General features: G+C 44.3%; 4 protein-coding genes across 6 annotated transcripts in view; 2 read left to right on the forward strand and 2 right to left on the reverse strand.

Annotated features, from left to right (window-relative positions):
- Positions 1-3,447: 3,447 nt before the first annotated feature.
- LOC311354962 (protein FAM107B) lies at positions 3,448-6,336 on the forward strand. Its single transcript, XM_084474822.1, has 4 exons — positions 3,448-3,560; positions 3,696-3,819; positions 5,171-5,312; positions 6,132-6,336. Exons 1-4 carry the CDS (start codon positions 3,494-3,496, stop codon positions 6,261-6,263), a joined length of 465 nt encoding a protein of 154 aa, XP_084330948.1. The 5' UTR covers positions 3,448-3,493; the 3' UTR covers positions 6,264-6,336.
- Positions 6,337-9,358: 3,022 nt separating this feature from the next.
- rcc2 (regulator of chromosome condensation 2) lies at positions 9,359-17,998 on the forward strand. 3 transcript variants are annotated; one of them, XM_084474743.1, is made up of 13 exons: positions 9,359-9,469; positions 10,392-10,606; positions 12,497-12,590; positions 12,898-13,041; positions 14,338-14,469; positions 14,844-14,932; positions 15,081-15,195; positions 15,369-15,535; positions 16,026-16,206; positions 16,689-16,794; positions 17,174-17,246; positions 17,489-17,566; positions 17,758-17,998. In XM_084474743.1, exons 2-13 carry the CDS (start codon positions 10,406-10,408, stop codon positions 17,860-17,862), a joined length of 1,485 nt encoding a protein of 494 aa, XP_084330869.1. In that variant the 5' UTR covers positions 9,359-9,469; positions 10,392-10,405; the 3' UTR covers positions 17,863-17,998. The 3 variants fall into 3 exon arrangements, with proteins under 3 accessions (XP_084330869.1, XP_084330870.1, XP_084330871.1); XM_084474744.1 differs by having other exon boundaries at positions 9,378-9,469; positions 10,396-10,606; XM_084474745.1 differs by having other exon boundaries at positions 9,447-9,522.
- A 700-nt stretch (positions 17,999-18,698) lies between these two features.
- Positions 18,699-24,541, reverse strand: icmt (isoprenylcysteine carboxyl methyltransferase). Its single transcript, XM_084474000.1, has 5 exons — positions 24,066-24,541; positions 23,161-23,249; positions 21,563-21,732; positions 20,701-20,918; positions 18,699-20,294 (listed from the first exon to the last, which is right to left on the reverse strand). Exons 1-5 carry the CDS (start codon positions 24,282-24,284, stop codon positions 20,115-20,117), a joined length of 876 nt encoding a protein of 291 aa, XP_084330126.1. The 5' UTR covers positions 24,285-24,541; the 3' UTR covers positions 18,699-20,114.
- Positions 24,542-25,242: 701 nt separating this feature from the next.
- The window catches only part of rtel1 (regulator of telomere elongation helicase 1), a 13,358-nt gene continuing 11,738 nt past the window's right edge, over positions 25,243-26,862 (reverse strand). The window contains exons 26-28 of the mRNA XM_084473614.1: positions 26,301-26,465; positions 25,933-26,115; positions 25,243-25,705 (exon numbers count right to left, since the gene is read on the reverse strand). Of these exons, the coding sequence (XP_084329740.1) occupies positions 25,635-25,705; positions 25,933-26,115; positions 26,301-26,465 (419 nt within the window). The 3' untranslated portion in view covers positions 25,243-25,634. The remainder of the gene's footprint in view (positions 25,706-25,932; positions 26,116-26,300; positions 26,466-26,862) is intronic.

Below are 26,862 nucleotides of genomic sequence, written 5' to 3' on the forward strand. Positions count from 1 at the left end.
GCCCTAGCCCTATGCTGTGATCTCCTATGCCCTAGCCCTAACCCTAACCTTAACCCTATGCTGTGATCTCCTGCACCCTAGCCCTAGCCCTAGCCCTATGCTGTGATCTCCTGCGCCCTAGCCCATCCCCTTTGTTGCTACTGATTCATTTCACCTTGGCCCTTTCGTTGACATATTGGATGGTCACTTGTGACTGAGATGTTGAAGAGTGGTGTTCATATTCCTTTTAGCTTCCTCTTCATGTGATTAACTTAATTATTTTTATATTTACATGTAAACTGAATTGGCGTTACTACGTCCAGTCCATTTATTTTTTACTTTGATTGGTGAAAGGTTTTAACACAGGTACACGTTATGTACTTGTTTGTTGGTGACGGGCGAGAACAATAATTTCAGCACAAAGTACTAGTCACTGTAGTCCATGATTTGCTTCTCACTAGGTTACTAGTCAATCTCGAGTTAAAACGATCTTATGGTTTCAACCACAAGGCAAAATATGACTTGACCCACCATTCCATCTACATTAAACCAGGTACTTTAGACACTTGAATGGCCTCAGTTAGATGCCTTCTCCTACAGATCTTCCCCTATTAAGAAGTATATATTTTATTCTTGTTTTTTTTCTTATATTTTTTCTTCTTTTTTTCTTTATCACATCGGTGGTGATACCAGATAGCTCTAGTATTTGAACCCTGATTTTAATCCGACCATTTTATTTTTCTTTCACTTGTGCCATCCTTGAATCAATGGATTCAATGTATTATGTATTTTTTATTGGTAGATCAAAAACAGGATTAAGGTGTACATCAAATGGTCCAAAGGTATTTGTTGTGTGTAGTGCAATTTTTCTGCACTATTTAATGCAGGTTTCTAATCAGATTTTATTTGTTTGGTATTGTTCATTCCATGCTAATGATTTATCGTGTGTTTTTTGTGCGACGTCTGCTACTTCTTCATCGAGCTGCAAATAACACGAAACACACTGCACTTAATTTAACACGTATTCTCACCCAAGCACATGCAAAAAATAGCATACTAAATGTTTTTTGTTTCTTTCCAACACTTCTTTTACTTTAAGTGTCAATCTCGAAGACCTCCAAAGAACTTTGTTAAAATCAATGTCGGTCGAGTCACTATCTCCGGTGAAAGCCCTTGTACGTGCAGTATTATGAATGTTACAAACTAGGTGCTGCTGGTGACTCTCCGCTATGTATTCAGATCACAAACGGAGCAGTTAGCGACGCTGTTGCCATCACCCAGCAGCAGTTCCCTCAGCGAGGGTTTGGCGGAGCATCGGGCTGCGTAGCTGTATACATACTTATTTTATTTCACCATATCGGCCCCCAAAGAACAAAACGGAGATCTTCGACATTGCCACTTTAAGCCATGTCTTTGCAGTGATTTGACACAGTTTGACCGATGTATTATTCATTTCAGTGTTTATTCAAAAAAACATTTCCTAACAGCATTACACTAGGGAAAGTAAAAAGGTTTTCTTTTAGATTCAATCAGAATGTGTTGTTTGGTAACCATGGGTTACATTTTGATGTAATCCTGCATTATGTACTCCATTGAGAAATATCAGAACTGCAAATTTTCTCAAGAATAAAACACGCCCATCCATGGGTCAATCCAACCAGGGAACCCCCCCCCCCCCCCCCCCCGCACGTTCACATCATATTGTCATGTGGAAACATTCCAGTGTTACCTGGCAACAAGAAATGCTCCCAGAATTCAGACCGCAGTTGGTGTCATTCAGAAGCGTATACATTTCCACACTAAAGTTATAGCTACAAGCCACTAGTGGCTGCTAATTGGAAAACGTGCATAGTGCAGCCGTTGACAGATGTTATCGGAAGGAAGGACAAAACCGCACCCTGATCTTTGAAAGTTATTGTAATCTTATCATAGCGCAATAAACAGATCTGGAGTATCTCCGATTTGAGAATGTGTAACATGTTTTCAAGCTTTTAGCGGTCCATAGCTGTTCTATGATGTTTGTTTGTTCGTTCCTCTACTTATTGATTAATCTAGTTTTAATATTGTAGTTGGTTTTGCATTCCGACATTCTACTTTCAAACATTACAGTAATCCATAATAGAATAACAGGTAGGGTGTATATTGTAATGCGTCAAATATATTTGTTTCCTGTTGTGTATTATAATCTTTAACTGGACCTTTTTTTTTTTTTTTTACAAAGGTTATCTAATTGTGATAAAGGGTTTTTCTACTGATTTTATATATGGTTATCTGTTGGGCTTCAAACCACTGTCTGTATGCGGGTATAATAATAAACCATAACCACCAACACATTTCTTGTGTTGGTGGCAAACATTTCAACTGGGCCTTTGTTTTGTCTCCTAACTGCTGAATGTGTTCTTTAAATCGTGAAGAATAAGAAACCGTATTTCAACACCGGCCGCTGGCTCCTCTGCCTTAAGTAGGCTCACCGTAAACTCTGCGGCTCCCACACCGGCCATTTTCTGGCCTTTCTCATTTCCTCCCGAGTGCTTCAACTTCAGCAGCAGTTGCAACGTCATCGAACTGTGTGCGTCTTGTTAGTGTTTTGATTTGAGAGACCCCTAGTGGCAGAAATGACATAGTATTTCTTTAATGCGTTCCTTGACAACCCTTAACCCTTAATTAATAAATGTAAATGAAGGACTTGTATTGCCCTTCACTTTCAGTAAATGTGTAATTTCTATTATAATTAAATAAAAACATTTTTTTTTACTAAAACTAAAATGAAACATGAGCTACCCAATTAAAGTAGTCGTAATCCATAACATGACACCGCTGAGTTTTTCTTTGTTCTATTGGTGAAGACCCTTCTCCTCCTCATGGTCTTTTGTGATGGTGCCCCCCAGTGGATCCACAGCAGAGGTTCTCAGGTGACACAACACGGGGCGGTATTGTTGCCGTTGGAGTGGATTGTGGATGTTGTCAGACGATACACTAACGAAGCACTCCAGGGACTCTGCGTCTCAGGTAAGACTAATCACGTACTATTTTTGTAACCTTTTATCAGCACAGGTTTGAGCATGCGTACCGTCGGTGTCATCATATCACAAGTCTTCCCAACGGTTATATAACAAACGGCGTGTGATGTTTGTATGTGTAGTTCTCACTCTCACTCTCACTCTCGCTCTCTCTCTTATCTCTAAACACATGAATATTTGACTGTAATTCAACCAAGTTACAGCTTAATTTGTGTAAGCGTGAGTAGGCCTGAATGGATGAAGATTGCTGTCATTTTTTTTAAATGTCTCTTTTATTTCAGCCTCTCCTCTCTCCAGGCATTCTTCCCTTCTCCTTTTGCCCCCCCCCCACAACTCCTGGCAGGGAGCCAGTATGCAGAAAGCGCTGAGCCTCCAGGTTTAGTGTCCGGGGCTATTCTGTCCGTAGCCCGCCTTGTCTCACTCCTCACCCCTCTGCACGTCCACGCCGGAGTGGCTGAGCCCGAGCCCCTGCCGTCACCATCACCATCACCACTATGTCTTTTAGTGGCTCTTCTTCAAACTACGCGCGCACTCATTGTCAGAGACACCCCAAGGCCAGAGGTCAGTGGGGGGGGGGGGGGGGCGTAGTGGCTTAACCCTTTTAGACGGAGATGGATTTTCTCTGTCTTTGTTTGTCATCGTTGTTCGTGACGGATGTGACTCAGGATTTATTCATGATTTTTTTTCTTCCGATAGATAACGGGGAGAAGGATGACGTGTATAACAGCTCCGCTGACGTCTCCCCGGGCCAAGCCACGCCGACCAAAGCCGGACGGACCCACCAAGAGCTTCACAAGGAATTGCTACTGGCCCACAAGAAGTACGTCACAAGCAGCGTGTATATGTAACAATATCTCTGTTTATTTGATCAGAGTCAAAATCTCTTCCCAACGGTCACTTGTTTTGTTACTATTGTAAGGGGACACACTGGCGCGCTCTCATGGTTTATGTAATGCTGGCCTCATTAAGAATGCATTAGGCTTTCTCAGTCACTCTCCAGCGTGACTGTGTGTGTGTGTGTGTGTGTGTGTGTGTGTGTGTGTGTGTGTGTGTGTGTGTGTGTGTGTGTGTGTGTGTGTGTGTGTGTGTGTGTGTGTGTGTGTGTGTGTGTGTGTTCTCAAACTGCAATCATACACCTTCTCTCTCTCTCACGTGGCCCAGTTCCTGCCACTGAAGGCGAGCGTAATTCACGGATTCATCGTTCTTTTTGATTTGACTCTTTTTGAATGTTATATCATTTTAATCCACTCCTTTATTGAGTCTTTGTTGATCAAACCCGACGTCCACAAGTGACCTCTTTTCTAAGTCTTAATAGGAAATGGCACATTGTAACATATTTAGAACCACCACGTTTTTGGATTTACAAACCAACGGCTGTTTTATGAGACCAGCTGAACCGCGGCTTAGAGCCGGAAGAGCGATGACTCATGTCAATCCACCCTTCCAGCCACAACCACTCATCCACTATTAGACACGCAGATGTAAGACCGGATGGGCGTAGGAGCCACTAGAGAGCCAACACATACACTTTTAAAATGATTGAATCCGTCAGTATAAAGTCCAATCAATGTCCTGAATTGAATCTTGAAAGAGTAGGACACGATAACACAATCACTCATAATATAAGTCGGAACATTTCCCCTAACTTCCAGCCACCATCTTTCCAAATGACCGTGGACATGCATGAGTACTGCCTCTGAGGTATCCGTAATTCATATTGGGTTATAGAAATGGGTTGATGGGTTGAAGATATACCTACGTGATCACATTTTATTCCTTCCTGGATGACCTTTCTTTCTCTTTCTGTGGGCACATTAATGTCCAAATGTCAAACCCTCACAGAATCGACTGTGCATCTATATACATGGCTCACAATTAAAGTCTGTTGCACTAGTGTAATATATAAAATAAACCCTTATTTTGTCGGGAAAAGGGTATTATTACGTTATATTCATTCTGAAAGTCCACCGCCTACTAACTGGGAGGGTCTCAGTCTTACACAACGCGACTTTAAGTAAAGATTTAGATTGTTGTGTGTGAGGTATTGTAATCACCTGGTGTGCATAATATGCCCTCGGGTCCAAAATAGTGAACTCGTCCTTTCAGTAGGAGAGGTCGGGTGCTGGTCAGAAGACGTTTGGCCACCTCTTTAACTTTAACATTTTGCACAGAGGCCTGGTGCTGAGCAGCAAGTCGGAGCTGCACAAGGCCCTGGAGAGAAGGAAGAAGCAGCAGTCGGAGTGGACCGAGGGCCAGGACCGGGAGACGCCCCTGGACAAGGTGTTGTTAAAACGTCAACAGACACATCTCGAGGTAATGCTGCCGGTTCTGCTTTGTTCAGATTTGCACACACAGAAATGGCCTCTATCCACGCACTAGTACATTTAAAGGCTCACGGATCTGGACGATTAACCCATCGTCACTAGGAATCGGCTGCGGTGTGTGTGTGTGTGTGTGTGTGTGTGTGTGTGTGGCGACGTTATTTCAGAGGAGGGGGACATTAGGATAGAAGCTACAACCCTTCTTCTTCACTTTCGCCACATAAACAGTTTTTAAGTATTTAATGATCTGGACCAGCTACTATCGTCTCTCCTCCTGGCCTCACTGTGAAGCCAGGTGAAACCCTAGAACATTTGTTTTCCATAATGGCGCTTCCTCTAGTCAGTTGCGGTCGAAAAGAGAAATGTAAACGTCATGGAAATGATGCCGCTGGGCCGCGATCTCATTTCCATTTCATTTCCATTGTTCAACCCGTTTCAATGAGTGAGTTTTTATTCAAGGTTTTATGTGGAGGAATGTTATTGCCTAACATTCACCCATTCATACACACACCGACGGCGGTGTCGTACATGCAAGGTAACCGCATTGTGCACAGGAGATTTCCTTTAAAGCAGCTTCCCCTGAGCTGGCTCCTCCAGGGGGGGGGGTCAGCTTCTCACTGAGCCCCTCATACTACTACAGGAGGTAGTCACAGCTACACTACCGACAACAAAAACAGAGAACTGGGGCCTCCTTCCTGGATGGTTCAGTTCAATCGTTACAATTGTTTACCAGCTTTAAAGTATGAATGGGCAATCCTTGATGAAACATTATGTTAATTATCGTGTTCTTTGCTCTTTTTTTTTTTGGCAGAGGGAAAAAAAGCATGAACAGCAGTTATGGGAGGGAGCCGAGCTGTTTGAATTCATCAGAGTTCGTCAGAACTTAAGAAAGACCCAGACGCCACTCAAGGCTTCTGATACTGAAGCCGATGCAGCAGAATGAAGTTATCGTGGAGGGTTGTTGAGACGGGACCCAGCCTGACTGCGCAGACGGACCAGACCTGATGGCTCCAACTGGGCTGTGACCACAAACCTAGCAACGCCCAGTGGAGATTCTTCGATTCCTTTGAGATGTAGGGGTTGTGCTAGGAGGGTGAGGGATGGATTGGCTACGGGAGGCACCCGCTTTCACAAGATACAAAGGAACTACTTCCCAGCCACCACATCTGGTAGGTGTAGGGACCAGAAATTACAGAAGTGGATGGAGCACTTTTGAGTCATCTCGAAATTCCTTTTCTACATTTAGAACATAAAAAGCTGTAGGTGGAAACAGCTGGAGGTATCTTATGGCCAGTGTTGTGCAAGTTCACACTTCACATGAACTAGTTCAAAGTTCAGTTCATACAAAATAAAATGAATAAATTCACGTTCATAGTTCACCAATTCAGTTTTGAACTAGTTCATGTTCAGTTCATTAAGAGTTTTTTTTAGAAACCGAACTGTTGGAGTGAGTATTCTGTGCTTATCTTTTAAAATGAATCCTCTCCATTACCTGCTGCCCATCACTACAATCTCAAATTGTTGTGGCTATTATTTGTACACCTGTTTCATTCATCACAACTAAGGCAGTAACTCTATTTAATAAACATGTCATCTGGACCTAAGCATCAATTCAGAATGTCACAAAATCTGAACTAGTTCAAGTTCTTTAGTTAAAGGGTTAGTTACGTTCAGTTCAAAGTTCATAGAAAAATGAACTTGTTCAATGAACTAGTTCTTTTGAACTAGTTCATGCACAACTCTGCTTATGTCGTCTGTGTCATGGTCAGGAGGAAAGCCGACATTGAGTGATCCAGGATCAGTTAAGCCAGCCAGATCATGTCCCGGGATTTAAAGATAAAATGTGATGAAAAACGACTTGACATGTTGACGTTTTATTACACTTGTCTAGATATAGACAGACATGTGCCCTTTTTAGATTAGTTTTAGAGCAGTTTTAATATTTACGGTTTATTTGTTCATCTTCTCAGTTGAAACCATATACTACTGTTATATCATCACCTGCACTGGTCGTTATAAATCATAATTATATTCATGCAGCTGTTGGAAATATTCAATAAATTCCTCCTCTTTTACCATCGTAATGGTTAGTATTGACACTGTTGGAGAAAATTGTCGGATAGGCCAGATGTCTGTAGATCTTCAACACACACTCTTCTCGTAATAAAAGATGACCTGTTTTACTCTCAGGAATCAACTCTCAACTCACTTCAATCACAAACAAGAAGAGAATACCATGAAGTTGTCGTGTTCAATAAACCGAGCTGGTCCGTTGAGCAAGCAAAGCCCAGTAAGAAGGCCCCGACTCTCTCCTCCTGTCCTGTGGTGCAGTGACAGCTCTTGCCTCACCTTTCAATCCTGCAACAGCTACACAGCATGTTTTCCTACATCATTATGTTCTTCACCAATTAATATCTCATTCTCACGTTCCGGTTCATCATCGTTGGAACATATTGCTGAAGTAATTACCAGCGGGAAAAAAAACCCACCTGCCTCTCTTTGACTCCTTTCCTGCTTCTCAGTATGTGCTCACATACTGGGCTTGTAGTAACACACAGGAACCGCCAGTTCATGTCATGGTTACATTACATTGTAATATTCAGTGTTGTGCTAGTTCACGCTTCACATGAACTAGTTCTTTAATGTTCAGTTCATACAAAAGAAAATGAATAAATTCACGTTCATAGTTCAGAAACCGAAGAAAAACTGTTGGAGTGGGTATTATGTGCTTATCTTTTAAAATTAATCCTCTCCATTACCAGCTGCCCATTACTACAATGTCAAATTGTTGTGGATATTATTTGTACACCTGTTTCATTCATCACAACTAAGGCAGTAACTATATTTATATATAATGTATATATTTTATTTATACATGTTTATATATATATAAACATGGCATCTGGACTTAAGCATCAATTCAGAATGTCACAAAATCGGAACTAGTTCAAGTTCAAGTTCTTTAGTTAAAAATATGTTACGTTCAGTTCAAAGTTCATAGAAAAATGAACTTCAATTAACTAGTTCATGCACAACACTGGTAATATTGCATTGGCTATAATGATTTATTCATAAGCTACACAAACTGCCCACACCAAGATATATTCAACCCACACAGGTCAGCATGACCCTAAGCGGTCTTTGTTGTGTGGGCTGCGTTAGGAGCAGAAGTTGATTCAAAAGAGCTGAGAATGATCTTTTGAACACAGTAAGTTTTGAGTGAACACATTTGTTGCCAGACAGACCCCGCACCTTAGGGGAGAAGGCCGTCTAACAGATATGAGTGCCCTAGCACAGTCAGCAATACCATGATTTACCAAAGTGATACTGCTGCTGTTTACATCTGTGGGTTTCACCCAAACCCGTTTGGTCCTTAAAAGAAGTGAATCACAGTCTGGAGTTGAATGACACCCTAGCTTCATGAGACCATCCTGATCCTTCCTCTGCAGATCCGTCTGGCTCTGAGCTGGATGAAAGCCTCTCCCAAAAATAAAAATAAAAGTTATATGAGCAAGGAGTCTGTAGAACCATAACTGTTTTATATGAGTGGGCTACTGGTCTAGGCCTACTCCATGATACAACTTTTGACCCCTGATTTAAAAATAGATTTAAAAATATAAATAATTCATATATATATATATATGTATGTATATATGAATATATATGAATGAGTTTTAATAATTTATTAATGTTTTTAATAATTTATTTTTATTGCTGTCTGTCTGTGTGCGCGCGCACGCTTGTGCGTGTATATACCTTTAACGTGTGCGTATAAACTTTACATACGAAGGAGCACTATGTACTTCCTCATTTTCCAGAGTTTAAAAAAAGACACCCAAAACACACACACACGCACTTTAAGTTGTATCCAACGAAGCGCGACTGCAGACTCATCAACTTCAAAGTCCCACGACAGAGCAGCCACTATATATCACAAAGTGTACGTTTCAGTATACTATGGACTTACAGCTCCAACGTGTCGGCTTCCTCTATGAATAATAAATGAGCGCACCACGTGGTGCGCGGTGTGTGTATGTGTGTGTGCGTGTGCGTGTGTTGGAGGGGGACTGCAGATTCTTTTGTTCCAAATCAATCAAAAACGAGGAAGACGGACAAGCGCTCCGAGCAGCTACACCAGGAAACTATTCGGTATATTACTTGCACCCGGGGCTTTCATCGATCCACAAAGTGCCACCGCATCGGTAGACTTTACCCGACTTTCGCCCGACACGCGTTCGTATCGTCGTGAAAATGCGCAGAAAGTTTGTTATCGCGTAGCGTACAGAATGTATCGCCGCCGCCGCCGCCGCTCGCCTCTTTGTTTGGGTTAGCTTACCCCCGGTAGCATCAGCCGGGCTACTAGCCTCCACTTACAGCCTCTACTCCAGCCTCCACTCCAGCCTTTACGCACTGCAACCACCGCATGGCCGCCAGCCTTTACCCCCCCATCCTAACGCCACATGGCGGCAGGGGTTTCTGCGGGGGGTCGGGGTCGGTGGTGGTCCAGGAGGGGGGGGCGCGCTCCGGGGCTTATTGCGTTAGTTTGGCACTGAGCTAACCGGCTAGTAGGCACTAGGCAGTGTGTGTGTATGTGTGTGTGCTGCTCCAGTGAACAAAGACCTGGACGTCAATGAGCCCCCCTTTAGCCTTAAAGCTACTTAAGGGGAACTTGAGGAGACTCGACCGGCCCCGACTCGTGTTACGTTTAGTCGGTTGTGTTGTGTTGTTTCCCCCCCCACCCAAAGTCGTGTTCTGTGGAATTGAAACACACTTATTGAGGGAATGGCTGCACACATGTGGAGGGGAAGGGGACTCGTAGCTCGCCGTGTGTCAATATGCTAATGCGCTGGTCGTTGATTTGCATGAATGTTCGCTGCATGTGTCCATTGTGTGGGGGGGTTGGAAAAGTGAACATGTGCAGTGTTGAAACGGCCTCATCATGGGTTTCCTAACTGGGGGGAATCCAGTCCGCTAATTGCGATAGTGTGTTGTCTGTGTCCACCTCCCATCAACACAATGTTCCATCATCCCATCCCCTCCCCTCCCTCCTCCCTCCCCTCCTTCTTGACAGTCAGGAAGTGAAAGATGCCTCGCAAGAAGGTGACCGATGTGTCCGGGAACGGCGCCGCCAAGAAGAAGCGAGCGGGAGGCAAGAGGAAAGAGAGGGACTTCAGCAGCGACGACGAGTTCGACTACGAGCAGGAGAACAACAAGAAACCCGGAAGACAGACGGCCAAGTCTGGCCTCCAACCCGTCACCGTAGCGGATGACGTCAAGGAAAAGATTGTGAGTGAACTCGCGGATGGCCGACGCGGCGTCTTATTGTGTTTATCATGTCTTATTGTGATATCGCTAACTCAAGGTTGAATACTTGACAACTCTTTTTTTGTTAAGAGAGAGAGAGAGATGCATTCAGAGACAAGGAGGCAGGGGAGACAGACTGACGCAGATGCAGTGAAGAGATATTCTAGAACTACTTATTTGAGATAAGATGTGTCTAGTTTGAGCCACGCTGCACACTCTGGAGTGCAGTCTGTCTTTGGGGACATTTGCTAATGAAACTTGTTTTTGCCCCAGGTGTGAGCAGAGCTCTTTGGATGGTAAGTCAGTCGTGCTGTTGCTCTTTTCAACACTTTCGGTTGTGCTTTTTTAGTCTCAGTTTGGACGGATACAGAGTCTTCCTGAGAACTCCAGTGTATCTGCTACAGGGTACTTGGGGGGGAAAAATATCTGGCATCGTCAGACTAGATGCTTTAGATTGTTACCAACCAACTGATGATGAACTGATTCTTCCCCCTCTGCTATAACTTAAGATATGCATATGAGTGTTATTGAGTGACGGAAGATTCTAACATGGGTTGTAACATTTGAAAGTGAAGTGTATACTAATGAGCCGACACATGTTATTGGCAGCCTACGGGATTGTAGTTATGAGTGAGTTTGGATTAGGTGAATTAATACTACAGCGTTGAATAGCAGATGCAAATACAAGGTGGATCTTTTATGCAGAGAATGGTTCACTTGCACCTCCAGACGTGTAAGGACTATTGAGGGCAGTTCAAGAACTGTGATTTGCTGGCTTCACCTTTCCTTCGCCAGATCAGAGAAAGGCTCGCACACAAATGTTAATTTGTATTACACATCATCTTCACAATATTAAGACTAAATAAAAGGACGCAGTACTTCGTCCATTGTCTACAGGCACATTCACCAGAACCATAAATGCAAAAAACCAGTGTAGACACCCATAGCCGACCTACTGCAGCAATTAGACTCAGCTCCATCAAACTCCGGGCACTACAGTCTGTTTAAAGCGCTCCTGGGATCGGCTCACTGACTCCACTCCAAAAGGTGGCGTCATTTCAACCAGGCTTGTCTGTTATCCGTTCCCACCAGTATCGGTGTTCCCTAATAATAATGTTTGTTGAATAAAAGAAAAGTTGCTTTCACATGAAATCCCTTTTATAGGAAAGTTTGTCACAGGACACAGGAACGGTATCTCGGTTATCATTTACAATGTCACGCAGTCCTCACATACTGGCCAACACAGCAGTTTGTGTAACAACTGGTTTTAGTTTAGTTTTTCTGCAGCGTGTTCTACATTAAATTCATAGGGTCCGCAGTATTGGTCAGGGTAACAAAGGAGCAGTCATAATTCTGTCTATAGGGTCCCCAGCCCTTGCCTTCAGGCTGTGCATGTGATTCTAATTATTGGCCAGGGTAACAAAGAGGCAATTATTATTCTGCCGGTATTGAATTATAATTTTATTTTTTATTTTAATAATACAATTATGTTGCTCCAAATTAATTGAGCCATGTGTAATGTAATAGTTTAGTGATATTTAGCAATTCTTTACAAATCTAATGTGTATGTTGGACGCCATCGTTTCTCACCAGAACTTCTCCAGTTAGTGCTCCCAAGTTTTTTTAATTTGGAAGCACAAAGGCTTTTTGCAATATGCTTTCATTTTGTTCAATCCTATTCTTTTTCTGTGTATTAATTGAATCTGCAACAGAAATGGAATGCGTTTGTATGTATTCTTTATTGTCATTACACTAATGTCTGTCTGTCTTTTTAATTTTTCCTTTTCTTCTTTTTGTTTGTTATCTGGATTGTTGGATCACTCTAAATTCAGAATAATGACCACCGGTCACTACTTTTCTGTTATTTTACAGAAACTGGAGTACCCCAAGGTTAAAGGTCAGCTGGTTATCTTTGGAGCAACTAACTGGGATTTAATTGGTAGAAAGGAGGTGCCCAAGCAATCAGGTATTAAAAAAAAACATAGCTTTCTTTGTTTTTTTTTCTGCATTTCATTCATTGGATATATTCAGCTGTTTCTATTGGGTGACTGTTAATATATTTCTCATAAGAATAATTCTTGGAAAACTTTCAAAAAGTCCATGACAACATGTGCTTCAAATAAGGACTAAACGGCTCCTGGTGGGCTGCCAGGCTTTTGTCATCCGTGTTATTTACACCTGTACTGGTAGTCAGTGTCTCCCAGTGTGCCCTCACCTCAACGGCTGCTTCTTGCTTCTTGCTTCTTGGCTCACGGCGTTCCTTACTTTTGCAGCGGCGTTCCGCAACCTGGGTCAGAACCTGTGGGGGCCTCACCGCTACGGCTGCCTGAACGACGTCCAGGTGAGCAGTGTGATCTCGGGGCCCTGTGCCGCCCACAGTCTGCTCATCACCACGGAGGGGAAGCTGTGGAGCTGGGGTGAGTCTGACGTTCATTATGTTCCACTTAGGGCTGTGCAATTAATCGAATTTTGATTTCGGTTCTTGGGTCAAACGATCTCCAAATTAATAAAATCGAGTTGGAACGATTCTTTTGAGAGAAAAATAAATAAATAATTAGATTCTGAAGTTCAAGACAAGTTAAATGCATTTTATTTTCAAACTCAAAAATAATCGTTTGAAGAATCGTGATTTCAATCTTGACCAAAAAAAAATCGTGATTCTCATTTTTTCCATAATCGAGCCGCTCCAATTCCACTGAAGACCTGACTGAGTGAAACGTTTTTATGTACTTTCAGTTAAGTGTGTGTGAAATCTGTTTTATGACTGGTTTCAATCACCCACAGATGTATATTATTTGGGACCATCTGTGAGGTCATTTTGAGGCCTGATTTTTATAGTTCAGTGGTCATCCGTGAGATGGGTGTAGACCATTGCGGCATATCCTAGGGCAATCCGTCTTGTTTGCAAGATGCACAGAATGTTAAAGCATTATGAAGTATTGGTAGAAGTTTCAGTCTGATGGCTAATTTCGCTGCACTTGTACTTAACCAGTGTAACCAGTGACAATAAAGGGCTATTCTATTCTATTCTATTCTGACTGACGCATAGACAGCTTTAAGCGTGGTCAATGGCGAGTCCCATTCCTTGGCCAAACAGAAGTAAAAGGCGGAGGCTGCCCCCTGCGTGGTTTAGGAATTAGATTCAGGTCTAATTGGTCTCGATTCCAGGCGTTCTCATCTCGGGGAAAGAACGCCTGGAGTAAAAACGCTTCAAATGTGCTGACATTGGCAAGAATGAAGGTCGCTTTGCCAGCAGTTTTCTATTTGAATATTTTAATATATCACTTACTGGATGAGAGTTTATTGATGAACCTTATTGAAATGACTATCGATCAGCGATTAAGCTCTGGGCTATTTGAAATGTTACAAATAACTTTAAGCAAGAAGACCAGTTCATCATAGATGAGGATCGTAGATGTACAAAGCAGCGCTGCATAACATTGTCATGTTATGATTATATATATATATGGGCAACAGATTTCAGTTTTGATACATGACAGATGCACAGTAGGTTCTCCAGACTCCAGATGTTACTCTATGTGTGAACACAGTAGATATGGTGTGAGTCCTGGTGTTCATGTCTCTCCTCTATGTGTGAACACAGTAGATATGGTGTGAGTCCTGGTGTTCATGTCTCTCCTCTATGTGTGAACACAGTAGATATGGTGTGAGTCCTGGTGTACATGTTGCTCCTTCGTGTGGCCCCCCTGCAGGTCGGAATGAGAAGGGCCAGCTGGGCCACGGGGACAACAAGCGCCTGGAGGCCCCCAAGCTCATCGACACGCTGGCCGACAAAACCATCGTGTCTGCGGCCTGCGGACGCAACCACACCCTGGCACTCACAGGTCAGAGCCCTGTGCATTTAATGTTTACTATGCTATAGTATTTAAGGTGTACTACTAGCTTTGATTTGTAGGCGTTTAATGTTGACTAGTAGGTTTAATTGTGTGTGTGTGTTTTTATATTTAATGTTTACTAGTAGGTATTTAAGGTGTGTGTGTGTGTGTGTGTGTGTGTGTGTGTGTGTGTGTGTGTGTGTGTGTGTGTGTGTGTGTGTGTGTGTGTGTGTGTGTGTGTGTGTGTGTGTGTGTGTGTGTGTGTGTGTGTGTGTGTGTATTTAATGTTCACAAAGTGCATTGCTTTTAAAAGCGAACCAAAAGAGAACGCGTATGGCTTTGTGAATGGGATTGTGATGTGGGTTTTGATTCCTGGTCCTCAGAGGAAGGAACTGCGTACTCCTTTGGAGAGAACAAGTTGGGGCAGCTCGGCCAGGGCAACCAGACAGACGCTGTCCTCAGCCCCGCCGCGGTACGTATCCCGTCTTCACTTTAGAAACTGTTCCCTAAACGCTTCACCGCGCTGTGATGAACCTGCCTGGGAACTGGTCACTGGAGGGCGTTGGTGCCCCAGCGTCTGTGTGTGTCTTGCTTTTAATTCGTTCTATGGTTTCCATTAGATATCCTACAACGGCCAGCCCCTGGTCAAGGTGGCCTGCGGTGCAGAGTTCAGTATGGTGGTGGACTGCAAGGGCAACCTCTACTCCTTCGGCTGCCCCGAGTATGGACAGCTGGGTAAGACGGGAATTGCATTTAGGTTCATATGTCGTAGTGTGTGGACGTATCTGAGAATGAACCAAATATGAATATGTGATTCCCAATTTCATCTCTAAGAGTTTGACATTTTACAGTCCAACTACCTGTTCCTCGGGCCGTTATTGACGCAGCCTCTTGTTTTCTTTTCGTAGGACACAACTCGGACGGGAAGTTCATTGCTCGCGCCCAGCGCATCGAGTTCGACTGTGAGCTCATCGCCCGCCGCGTGGCCATCTTCATCGAGAAGTCCAAGGACGGCCAGGTGGTCCCGGTGCCCAACGTGGTCGTACGGGACGTCGCCTGCGGGGGCAACCACACGGTGAGGCTCCCCGTGACCTGGGGCCGGGCGATTAATCGAGTTTTGATCGCGATTAATCGAGTTTTGATCGCGATTTCGATTTCAGAGTGAAACGATCACCAAACTAATATAATCGAGTTGAAACTTTTTATTTATTTTTTTAATAGAAATTGCAGAACAGCTGGATTCATATCTGGACTTTATTTTCTAGTTGACCATTTTGTGTATTTTTTTTTTTAAGGGGAAATTTCAAAGTTCTCATTTACAAAGTGTTTTTTTTTTTTTTTTTGGAGAGAAATTCTGAATAAATGCGTCATGTTTTCAAACTCAAAAATAATCATTTGACTAATCGAGATTTCAATATTGACCAAAATAATCGTGATTATGATTTATATTTTTTCCATAATCGAGCAGCCCTACTGTGAACGCAGCTTGTTGTGATGCTCTCTGGCCCGCTCTGTGGGCCCTACGGCTCACGTTGGTGTGTTGGTTCTGTTCTGTTTTGTTCCAGTTGATTCTAGACTCTCAGAAGCGCGTGTTCAGCTGGGGGTGGGGGGGCTACGGCCGCCTGGGCCACACGGAGCAGAAGGACGAGATGGTGCCGCGGCTCGTCAAGCTCTTTGACTTCCCGGGGCGCGGCGCCGCGCAGATCTTCACCGGCTACCAGTGTTCATTCGCTCTGAGTGAGATGGGTGAGTCATCCAGACCAAGAACTGTGTCTCCTCATGGACCAACTAACCTGGTAACCTGAGTCAAAGAACTGTGTCTCTTTATGGACCAACTAACCTGGTAACCTGAGTCAAAGAACTGTGTCTCTTTATGGACCAACTAACCTGGTAACCTGAGTCAAAGAACTGTGTCTCTTTATGGACCAACTAACCTGGTAACCTGAGTCAAAGAACTGTGAGAACTGTGTCTCTTTATGGACCGTCTCACCTGGTATTGAGTGAGATCTCTTCCCAGTCAGCCAAAAGCTCCATCTAATGTTAATAAACTGAGTTTAGTTGTTATCTTGGTACTTTATTATAAAAGGGGTTGATTTAAATGCCAAGCAGGGCTATTCCACTTCTCTTTCCACCCCAGTAGTATTTGAAGTGGGGGTCTTTCCATCGATCAGATCAAGCAGTTGTTTTCATTAATTTCCCGTTCATTCGTGTTCTCTTCTTCCTTGTAGGTGGTCTGTTTTTCTGGGGGGTGACCAACACTTCCAGAGAGTCGACCATGTACCCCAAGTCTGTTCAGGATTTGTGTGGGTGGAAGGTCCGAGGCCTGGCGTGTGGGTGAGTGTTGGAGTGCCGGTGAACCTGAAATCGTGATCTCATGTCTTGTAGGATCTTAAACTTGGTTTTTATTCCACCTCGATTGATTCATGGAGTCTCAATGAGGCAACTCTTTTCGCAAGAGGGACCTGTTGGCAATAGTAATCTGTTACTAAAATCAATGCCTAATTCATTCGTGCAACGCCTTTTTTAAGATGTTAAACTTCAAATCAAGTTGATTTCAAAGAGACACACACTGGATTTGCGAGTTCAAAACATTAAAACCTAGAGTGAAGAGACACAGATGTATAAACCCCACGCACGCATGTCCCACTGTTGGCAGGATGTGCAGCGTCCGTGAGTCACTTCCTCACTGTGTGAGTGTGTTTGATCCTTCTAGGAAGAGCAGCATCATTGTTGCGGCAGATGAGAGCACCATCAGCTGGGGTCCGTCCCCGACCTTTGGTGAACTGGTAAGTTCTCCTATCGGGACCGGTTTCTAACCTCGTTCCACGTGTGTGTTCACGGTGTCATCCTGACGGCATCTTGCTGCAGGTTCTGTTCCCCTGTGGGGGGGGGGGGGGTTGATTCGCTGCCCTCCCTGTGTGTGTTCAGGCATGGCTGCTCGTAAGGGGGTTCCCCGAACAACATGTTTAATCACTGGTGGAAAAACGCGTTGATTTACTGATTTGTGTTCTACTTTTTTTTCAAACAGGGATATGGAGACAACAAACCAAAGTCTTCCACAACAGCCCAGGAGGTGAAGACCTTGGATGGAATCTACGCAGAGCAGGTGAATAATCCACCCTACAGCCGTGACTAGATGTGTTAGTTCTACGGGTCTGCAACGAGGACAAAGAACCTTAAGACGCTGATGCTTCACGGCACCCGTCCATGACTTAATTCCACTCCACACGAGTGACATTCAAAAGCAATAACATTAACCGCACGCTCTGCTCTGCTCCCTCGTTTGGTTTCCGGCAGGTGATGATGGGCTACGCTCACTCCCTGATCATCGCCAGGGCCGACAGCACGCAGGACAAGGAGAAACTGGCAAAGTTACCCGAGTACAACCCGCGAACACTTTAAGAAAACAGCTCAGACCACGACCCTCTCTCTCTCTCCCCCCCCGACCGCGACACCAGGCCATCTGCTGCACAGCAGGAACCCACTGCGCCCTCCTCACGTCCCCCTGTCATGTCATTAGCGTACCGCCGTGGGGTGGGAGGGTGGGTGGGGTGGGAGGGTCTTGCGTGTCGGGTTATGCACTCAATCGTTCCCGTGGGAACACGTGGAGCAGCGTAGGTAGATACGGCGAGGCCACTCGGTGACCAACGGTAGTAGGCTCGTTGTCAAGGTTACCCAGACATGTCGTTAATCGCACCACCACGCACCTGACGCTAACGAGTTGTGCTTCCTTGGCTGACAGGTTATCCATCCACACAACCGTTTTTTCCTTCACGTTTTATTTTATTTTTTGAAGAATCATTTGATCTTGTTCTTTCTCCGTCGGTGCTACATGACGACTCCATTCCGGTGCCTTTGTGGTTTATTTTTAGAAAGATATTTTCCAGGAGTGACCAATTTGTTTTGTCCCAAAAACGTTTTTTTTGTTTTCAGCGCTATCGCCAGGTCCAAGTGTGAAGCTGCCAGGGAATGACCCAAAACACGCACGAGTCATGGGTGCTTTGGGTTGGTGCTCAACTGTTACATTCCCCCCCCACCCCGCCCCCACCCCTTTTAGAGATGTGTGCATCATCACACATCTTTGTCCTCACGTTTTATTCGCCGTGTTCCGAGCGATGTCGTCACAAAGTTGTCTTTTTCGGGGTTTCCTTTTTTTTTTTATATACACGTCTATTTTAGCCGTGTATTTTTTGGTTGTTGTAATGATAATAAATTTGTCAATTCATGATCGGCTTACTGTTTTATTCTCATAACATGTGAGACAAACAAAAAAAAAAAGAATAGATGCAAAATGAAACGACAACGGAACAGAAAACGTAAACGGGGAAATGGCTTCCTCCTGGCCGACATGTCAGCCACCTGAGGGGGTGGTCTGTCCTCGGGGGCCCAGGAGCTGCAACCGTACCCATCGACCCCGTGGGCCGTCGCTCGCTCTGGTCCCTCTGCCTCGGGCTGACGTCACCACGCGTCACTCAGTCCTCTTCAATGCATCTTAATATAAATGACGGTCCCAACAGAGCACGACTGTGACCGCACCGCCCCCTCTTTAATAACAGCTCCGGTTCCGGAAGTAAATTTCCCCGTTGACTTTAATTAAAACCGTTCGTTTGAAGCCTGGGGCCAACCGTTCGTCAAGGTAGTCGTGACCATTAAATATTTGAATCGGGGGGGAAAAAAAATAATTTGGAAAACTGAAGAAAAGGCTAAGACATTTTTTGTGAAGGAACTACTCGTACCATAAACCATCGCAAACTTTCGTTAGCACGTTTCTTGCGTCTTATTAATAGAAGTTGTCATTCTCTACAGTGTATAACATTGTCATCAACATGGTACGGACAAGTGGGTACTTCCAGAACCACATTGCTCTTTAGAAGTTCAAACTAAAAACCGTCTTAACGAGTAACTTTTATTTGTAAAAAAAAACCATTAAATTAAGATTAAAAAGTGTTCAAATTAGAAAATTCAATTGCAGTTGAAGCAACAATCATCACCTCAAACCCTTTAACTCTGTGATGCAAAACGTTTTGCAATAATATATCTTAATGTTTACTGTAAAAGTGCAACACATTCTGACATGCTTAGAACAGTCAACTAAGAAATAAATTGGTCCAGCGTCTAGCCCTGTGGGATGTTTCTGACTGCCATAGAATATTGACCCTTAAACGTCACATTTCAAATCTGATATATACACTTACTCTCACTTGCCTGGTGTGATAAACAACAATCCCTGTAACATCTCTAGATGCTCAAGTACTAGCTGTTAAATACTTGTGCAGATAACTCCCTCTGGACCGGTGGAAACCGCCACACCCCCAGACTAACGGGGTCCACGTGGAAAAAAAGCTGCATTGTTTACAAATATTAAAAACAAAACGATGGTGAAACAAAAGTGAATAGAACGAACAAGTCCTGTAGCAGAGCTTCTGTTTAGTTCTGTTTGTCTTGGCATGAGAGAGTGACAAGAGGATCCACAGTGTAAGCCGTTGCAGCCATCAGGGTCTCTACCATTGAGCCATTTGGGTGCTTTGCAAGCCCAAGGAACTGGGTACGGGGGCGGGGGGGGGGTCACCTGCTTGCAAGCTGTGAAGAGGCACTAGCCTCTTCATGTTGCATTCTGCAAAGTCTCATCAATGTCCCACGTTTGAGTCCCAAACCTAATTGACGCGGATCCCTGAGATGAACGGCAGTCCGGTGGAGACCTTCTTCTTGTACTCCACGTAGTCCTCGCCGAAGAAGTGGATGAGGGACAGCTCCTCCTCCTCGATGCGCTCGCGGAAGAACCGCCAGCTGGCTAGTGAGTAGCCCAGTATGCACACCGGGTTGAACAGCATCACCTGCAAAGTAGCACAAACCCGTTTTAACTCGCTGAGCAGCATACAGAAAAGGTCGATGTCGGTATCTCTATTTTGTCACACACACACACACACACACACACACACACACACACACACACACACACACACACACACACACACACACACACACACACACACACACACACACACACACACACACACACACACACACACACACACACACACAATATTCCAAGAACTATGGTCATGCAAGAGCTGTAGTTTGAGGTAACTTGCAATTAAACAACGTATCCAAATAACTCGGGCAGTTTCTTCTCTTCTGAACCACTTGAATGTCCTGCAGCTCTGCGCTTGTACCACAACCCAATTCAAAGAACGCCCTCCTTGTATCGCGGTGCGCTTCATGCAGGCCGCGTGGACTGACCTGGGTTCCTATGCTCCAGTAGAACCAGCCCACGTACGACGGGTGTCTGAACATCGAGTAGACCCCGCCGGTGACCAGCACGTGGCTCTGGGCCTTCTCGTTCTGCACGATGTGGTTGAAGTTGGAGCCGGCGGTCAGCATGGCGGCCTTGCGCAGACACTCGCCACACATCACCATCAGCAGGCCCAGAAGGCTGAAGTAGCTGAGCTGCTTCAGCTCTGGAACAGCGAGAGGAAACAAACAAGGTCACAGGACGGCCTTTCGACACACACACACCAACCGCCGTACAGTTTGGGCTTTCCTCACTGAGCATGTGTGGTAATCGGACACTGTGTTGACATGGCAACGCAGGGACTGTACACGGTTTTAGGAAGTTGTTTTTTACTTCTTTTTTACCGAGGTTTGTTTGATGGTACAATTAATTCATTAGTGTTAATTCTGTAATGTAATAGAACCGTTCCAAAGACTGTTTTATTAGATTGTTATTAGATGAAGCTAGCACGGCTTTGCTCAGACAAATATGTTTTAATGTTGAACAGTATTTTAACCCCCCGGGTAAATATTTCCAAAACATGTTTTTTTTTTTTCCTAAAAAGGCTGCGCTGACTTTAATGTTTTCCTATGGGTGTATTTTGCTCGATTACCAAAATGCTTAATTTGTTGATCGTTAGAAACAGTTTTGAATTCAATCATCAATACCTCAAGATTTCCAAATCAAGATAAAAAAGGATTTGTTAATGGTGTGTCTTGCCTTGCAACCTAACTAACAACTCAAACACCTCGGTATGATAGCTCTACCGTTCGCTGTCATCATGTTTAGAAAACGGAACGAAGGAAGGAAAGAGATCCAGACGAGACCCACCTGGAACCAGCATCTTCTCTACGGTGAACTCCACCCAGGAGGACACCGCGGCCAGCGTGTACTCGATGCTGTGGTTGAGCAGGAAGGAGTCGAGGGAGAGGCTGCGGGGGTTGATGAAGGCTGTGACCAGGTACTCCGAGTAGTGGAAGAAGGACAGGGAGCACATGTACCTGTCGACAGGAGAGTCACAGTCAGCTCAAAACAGAAGCCACAGCATTATCCTGGCATTCTCGCTTTGGCTTAAGAATAAGTTAAATAAATCAAGTTCAACACTACATGGTTTGTGGCTTGTTCTCCAACATGTTAGTCATGTTATGTTGCATGTTATGTCATGACAGTCTATCACTTAGGCCCAGTCCCATTTCTCTCCCCTTAACAAGAACATTTGCACTTTGCTTTAGCTGCAAGTCAGCTTCCGAGCTGGCTAGCGTTCAAGGGTTGATTTTAAGGGGAAAAACAGCACTCTCCCCTTGCTCCCTTAAGTATTGGGACACCCTAACCCTTCGCGGGAACGCGCAAAATCTAGGGTTAGGGCTCAAATCTAGTAGCCTGGTTCCGCCCGCCTCCGTACTTCCGCTCAATTTTAATTTCCCTTCAGTACTTCGGTCTGGGAGTAGTGTATGTTCGAACGATTTATTTTCCCGAATATCGATAAATTAAAGCCGGAGCAGGAACAGGCTTTGCTTAGTTTTGTTGGTGGTCAAGATGTTGTGGCGCTTCTTCCCACGGGATTCGGGAAAAGTAAAATTTTCCAGCTGGCTCCGTTAGTGGTGAAGAAGTTTGCTAAGCATGAAATACGTCACGCCCAAACGTTAGCGATTGGTTAAGGCAGATCCGGAGTGGCACTGGGCAGAGCCAATAGGTTTTAAACTTCAACAGCACCCGCCTTCAATTGAGCAATCGTTTGTCTATAGCAGTTCTAGACCATCGGTGTGAATGAAATGAGTACGAAGGTCTGGTTAGGACTAGGCTACAAATCTAGAGGAAGGGGGAGAATTGGGACAGGGCCTTAGAATGAGATTAGCGGTGATTATCAGTGTCTGTATTCTTGCACTGCTGGCTGCTCCTGTGGGTCACGGTCACACAGCGTTCAAGTCATCATCATAGAGCTACAGAGATCAGTGACAACTCACCACTGTGAAGAAACACTTTAGTGTCTGCGTCAGTACATCAGTGTCTTAAAGCTCTAGGCGATGGATTAGTGGAGGTGTTACTGTAGTCTGTTAGTGTTAGTGTAGTCTGTTAGTAGTCTGTTAGTGTGTAGTCTGTTAGTGTTAGTGTAGTCTGTTAGTGTAGTAGTCTGTTAGTGTTAGTGTAGTCTGTTAGTGTAGTAGTCTGTTAGTGTTAGTGTAGTCTGTTAGTGTAGTAGTCTGTTAGTGTTAGTGTAGTCTGTTAGTGTTAGTGTAGTCTGTTAGTGTGTAGTCTGTTAGTGTAGTCTGTTAGTGTTAGTGTAGTCTGTTAGTGTTAGTGTAGTCTCTAGGCTACGCTAGCGTCTTGAAGACAGTTCGGGCGATCCCCACATGGGCTCCGTAACGTAAACAGTGCCACCACTCTGATGTGATTAATGCACCAGTAAGACACTAGTAGGAAACTCATACCAGCCAAAATGTGTCCAAGTGGATGAAGAAAGGCTTATCAGTAAGCCACATCCGAAAGTCACCCCCAGGAAGCAGGCTCTGACAGCAACCTGGAACAGAGGGAGATGAACCAGTCGAAAATAAACACGCCAATGTAATTAGCAACCACAGAGATATCCCAAATCACGGAACAAACACGCAACATTACATTCAGTACAATCTATTTGTTTTCCACCTCACAAATGAGGGTACATTAGGCATACAAACGCATCAATAATCAGTTTATACATTACATTTTTCTATTCGGGGGCATTTACCCCCGGATAATTTCCCCTCCCATGATTAAAAAAAAGGGGTTCAACTTCACAGTAAATCAGACACCTTCTTTAAATCCGACACTAGCCTATAGGATGTCAAGAGTTAGGGTTAACCCAAACTGTCATGAAATATCATGACAATTTATGCTCTGTACCTAACCTGATAAATAGCAGTTAATGTTAACGTATGCAAGTATAAATCATGCAACTGTAGAATGTTTGAGTGGAAAAATTATCAAATAAGCAGTTTAAAAGACTGCCAAGCTTAGAGACCAACACATCTGTCTCCAGTTAAACCCTTTCCGCAGGCTCAGTGGTCTATATTTACCACACACCAAACAACAGTAATCCTAATCCACCTTTAGTAACAAGATTAACTAACGTTAGACACTCAGCTAGCGTACATTCGCTGCTGCACGTCGTTCGCTATGCCACATTAACTACCCTTTTGAGTGTTAAGTGTTCTGGCTTGAGTGTGTTAGTCCATGCATGCATCTGCATACTTACACGAGACACACACACACACACACACACACACACGCTAGGAGCATTGCATGCAGTGTGCAGAACAATGCGAGGAGGGGTCGGCTTGGTGCAGAAGAGCCTTACCTTGTACAGCGGTCCCTTGTAAACAACCAGCAAAAGGCCATTGACTACTGCAATGTAGACCGCAATTACGATTTTCCCAGGCGTGCCCGTGAGGTAATCAAACACCCAGTCGATGTGTCCAAATGACGTCCTTATCAAAGGGATTATTAACACGCTCAGACCCAAGATAAAGCTTTTTATACTTATTTCCCCCTCCAGCACCAACTTCCTCCCTGCCATGTTGGAGAGCAGTAAGATCGCGGATGGAACTGTCGCGATACGTGACGCGGACGGGATTTATCCGCGCTCTTTGCGCTGACTGTACAGGCTCCGTTCCAATTATCTCCAGCTAACGTTTTATTCACTAAGATTCAGGTAGACGAGCGCTAGCTGTCGGGGGCCGAGCACGACGAAAAGAGCAGTGGCCGCTCGTTCATCCAGACCATATTTGAAGCTTCACGCAAAAACGAGCACCAGCAGCAGCTAGTGGAGCCCGGGCGAAGGACCGGTGTGGAATTGGAAACGGCCGACTCACGTCATTAATTGGGCCGTCGACTGTCGATGACGTGGGCCAATTAGAACCTTCCGAGATCGTCGGTTTGTTTTATTATGTGGCCATCCCTTAGGTTTGCAAATATCACAATCGTTTAATAATTATATATATTTCGTTAAATAATTCAACATTGTGTTTTCCGTTAACAAAAAAAGAACACTTTTCAGATGCAGTCTAGTGCAATTACAAGGCCGGTCACCAGCGTGCGCTCTCCCCCTCTCTCTCTCTCTCTCGCCAAGCGGTCTGAGGTAGATCTACTGCTAGAACGACACAGAGGAACCAAAGCGTACTTGTTTAGAGATGCATAAAATAAATACGACAGAGGTGGACTAATAGCCTAACAGTGCTTGCCTTGCAAGACCACAGTAAACTGAAGATTCTTTTTTTTTTAAGGCAATATGTAATATGGATTATCCCTATCATCTGTACGAGTAAACGGCCAATGATTTATTAATGCCTTTTGTTTGAATAGTCGTTAACATAATAGTCCTATATTAACCTTTACCAAGGAAATTAATATCTAAATTAATACTATATTTAAAATAAACATTGATATGATGAAAATCATTAGTGGTATATATTTATTTCAAATAATTATGTCTTTATCTATTAATATGCATATCATATGCAAATGATTAAATGAAACATGGTTGTAAAAATATTTATTTTCAACAATTAATGAAATGCATATATTCTATACACAATAAATTTCACGTTAAAATGTTGTAGTAGTATTTTGTATGCAAGGAAATTTGATGATGGAATGCATGTTTACAGTACATATACACACAGGACATACAGTACACTAATTGTGAATGGATGGATTGGTCTGGATTTGAATACACATTTACGTTCTCATTTTTAACCTTGGCATTATTATTATTGATTGAAAAAGAAAAAAAACAGTAACATAGTTCACCTATTGCAGAGTTGGTTATTGATGAGCCAGACGTCAGTTTAGTTCGCGTGGTCCAGACGGGGTCTGTTCGAGTGTGGCCCCAGAGCCCCTCCGCCGTCTGTCTGGTCCGCGTTGTTTATTATCCCCTCAAACCCCCCAGCAGCTCCTTAAACTGCTTCTTATGGCGCGGGTGAACAAACCTCTCAAAACCTGAAAGCAGAAAATAGACGACATCAAATCCCAACAACCACACTATGACTAACATTTGGAAAAACACATTTGACAAATATATTTAACATGGCGTTATACATATTAACAGTCATGTTCTGGTTTAACCCAGAGTGTGTGCAGACACAAGATACATTCTTTCTACATCTGCACTATTTTTTATTTTTTACTCTCTCCACTCCGAGCGCTCCGTTCATCATTCGTCTTACTCTCTAGGAGCAGCAGGCCGTCGTCCCTCTGCGTCAGCAGGCCCACCGCCGTGGTGATCAGCCTCTCGTAGTCGTCATCTCTCTCGTAACGCCGCATGGACACAAGAAGCTGGTCGGCCGTCTCCGCGCCGAAGGCTTCCTTCACGTCTGCCACGAAGCGTTCCCTGGGACCGCCTCCGTCACCTTGGTGGGACAGACGTCACACAGCGCGCGCGTTTTACAACCCGACGCAATCAATGATTCACGGCGGAAAATGGCTTGCAGGAAAAACCTGATGATTAATTTGTGGAATTGGTTGTGCTCATCAGAGCCCTGCGGCCGAGCTGCCCTGACCCTTGAGGAGGAAGTGAGCACTAATTGTAATCTACCCGTCTGGCCCGGTCTATGCAGATGTCCACTTGAGACGTGGACGCCGAGATGCGCTCCTCCCTGGTTGAGCTGCAGACTCGTGTTCAGCTGATTGCCAGGAGGACCGGAGTGGCCACTCACCGCCGGCCGGCCCCCGGTCGCTTTAAGAACGCATAATGACGGTTATTGGCACATTGTACTGATGAAAGACATTTTTTCATTTACAATGTAATTTAATTCCAGCCCATTGTCCGGCCCAGCTCTCGTCGGCCCGAGGGGCTCGAAATGGACAACATGGTCGCTGCGTCGTTAGTTAAGAGGGACGGATGGGCTGAGTGCAATCAGTGGCACTGCGACGTGTTGTGTTCACGTCTGAAATCTGGTCCGCGTATCCGCGTAAATACAACACTACCTGGGTATTTCCACCCGATGAGAAACGGACAAGCCGTACTGCTCTTCCGCAAGATAGTTTTTTTTAACATTCAGTTCATTCTGAACCTATAGAGGACGTGCTCTATGCTACACCTGTGAGGACCTACCGGTCTGTTGCAGCACTAGGGCTTCCTTCTCCTCCTTGGAGAG

Source organism: Micromesistius poutassou, assembly GCF_964030765.1.
Source record: "Micromesistius poutassou genome assembly, chromosome: 10".
Taxonomy (NCBI): Eukaryota; Metazoa; Chordata; class Actinopteri; order Gadiformes; family Gadidae; genus Micromesistius; species Micromesistius poutassou.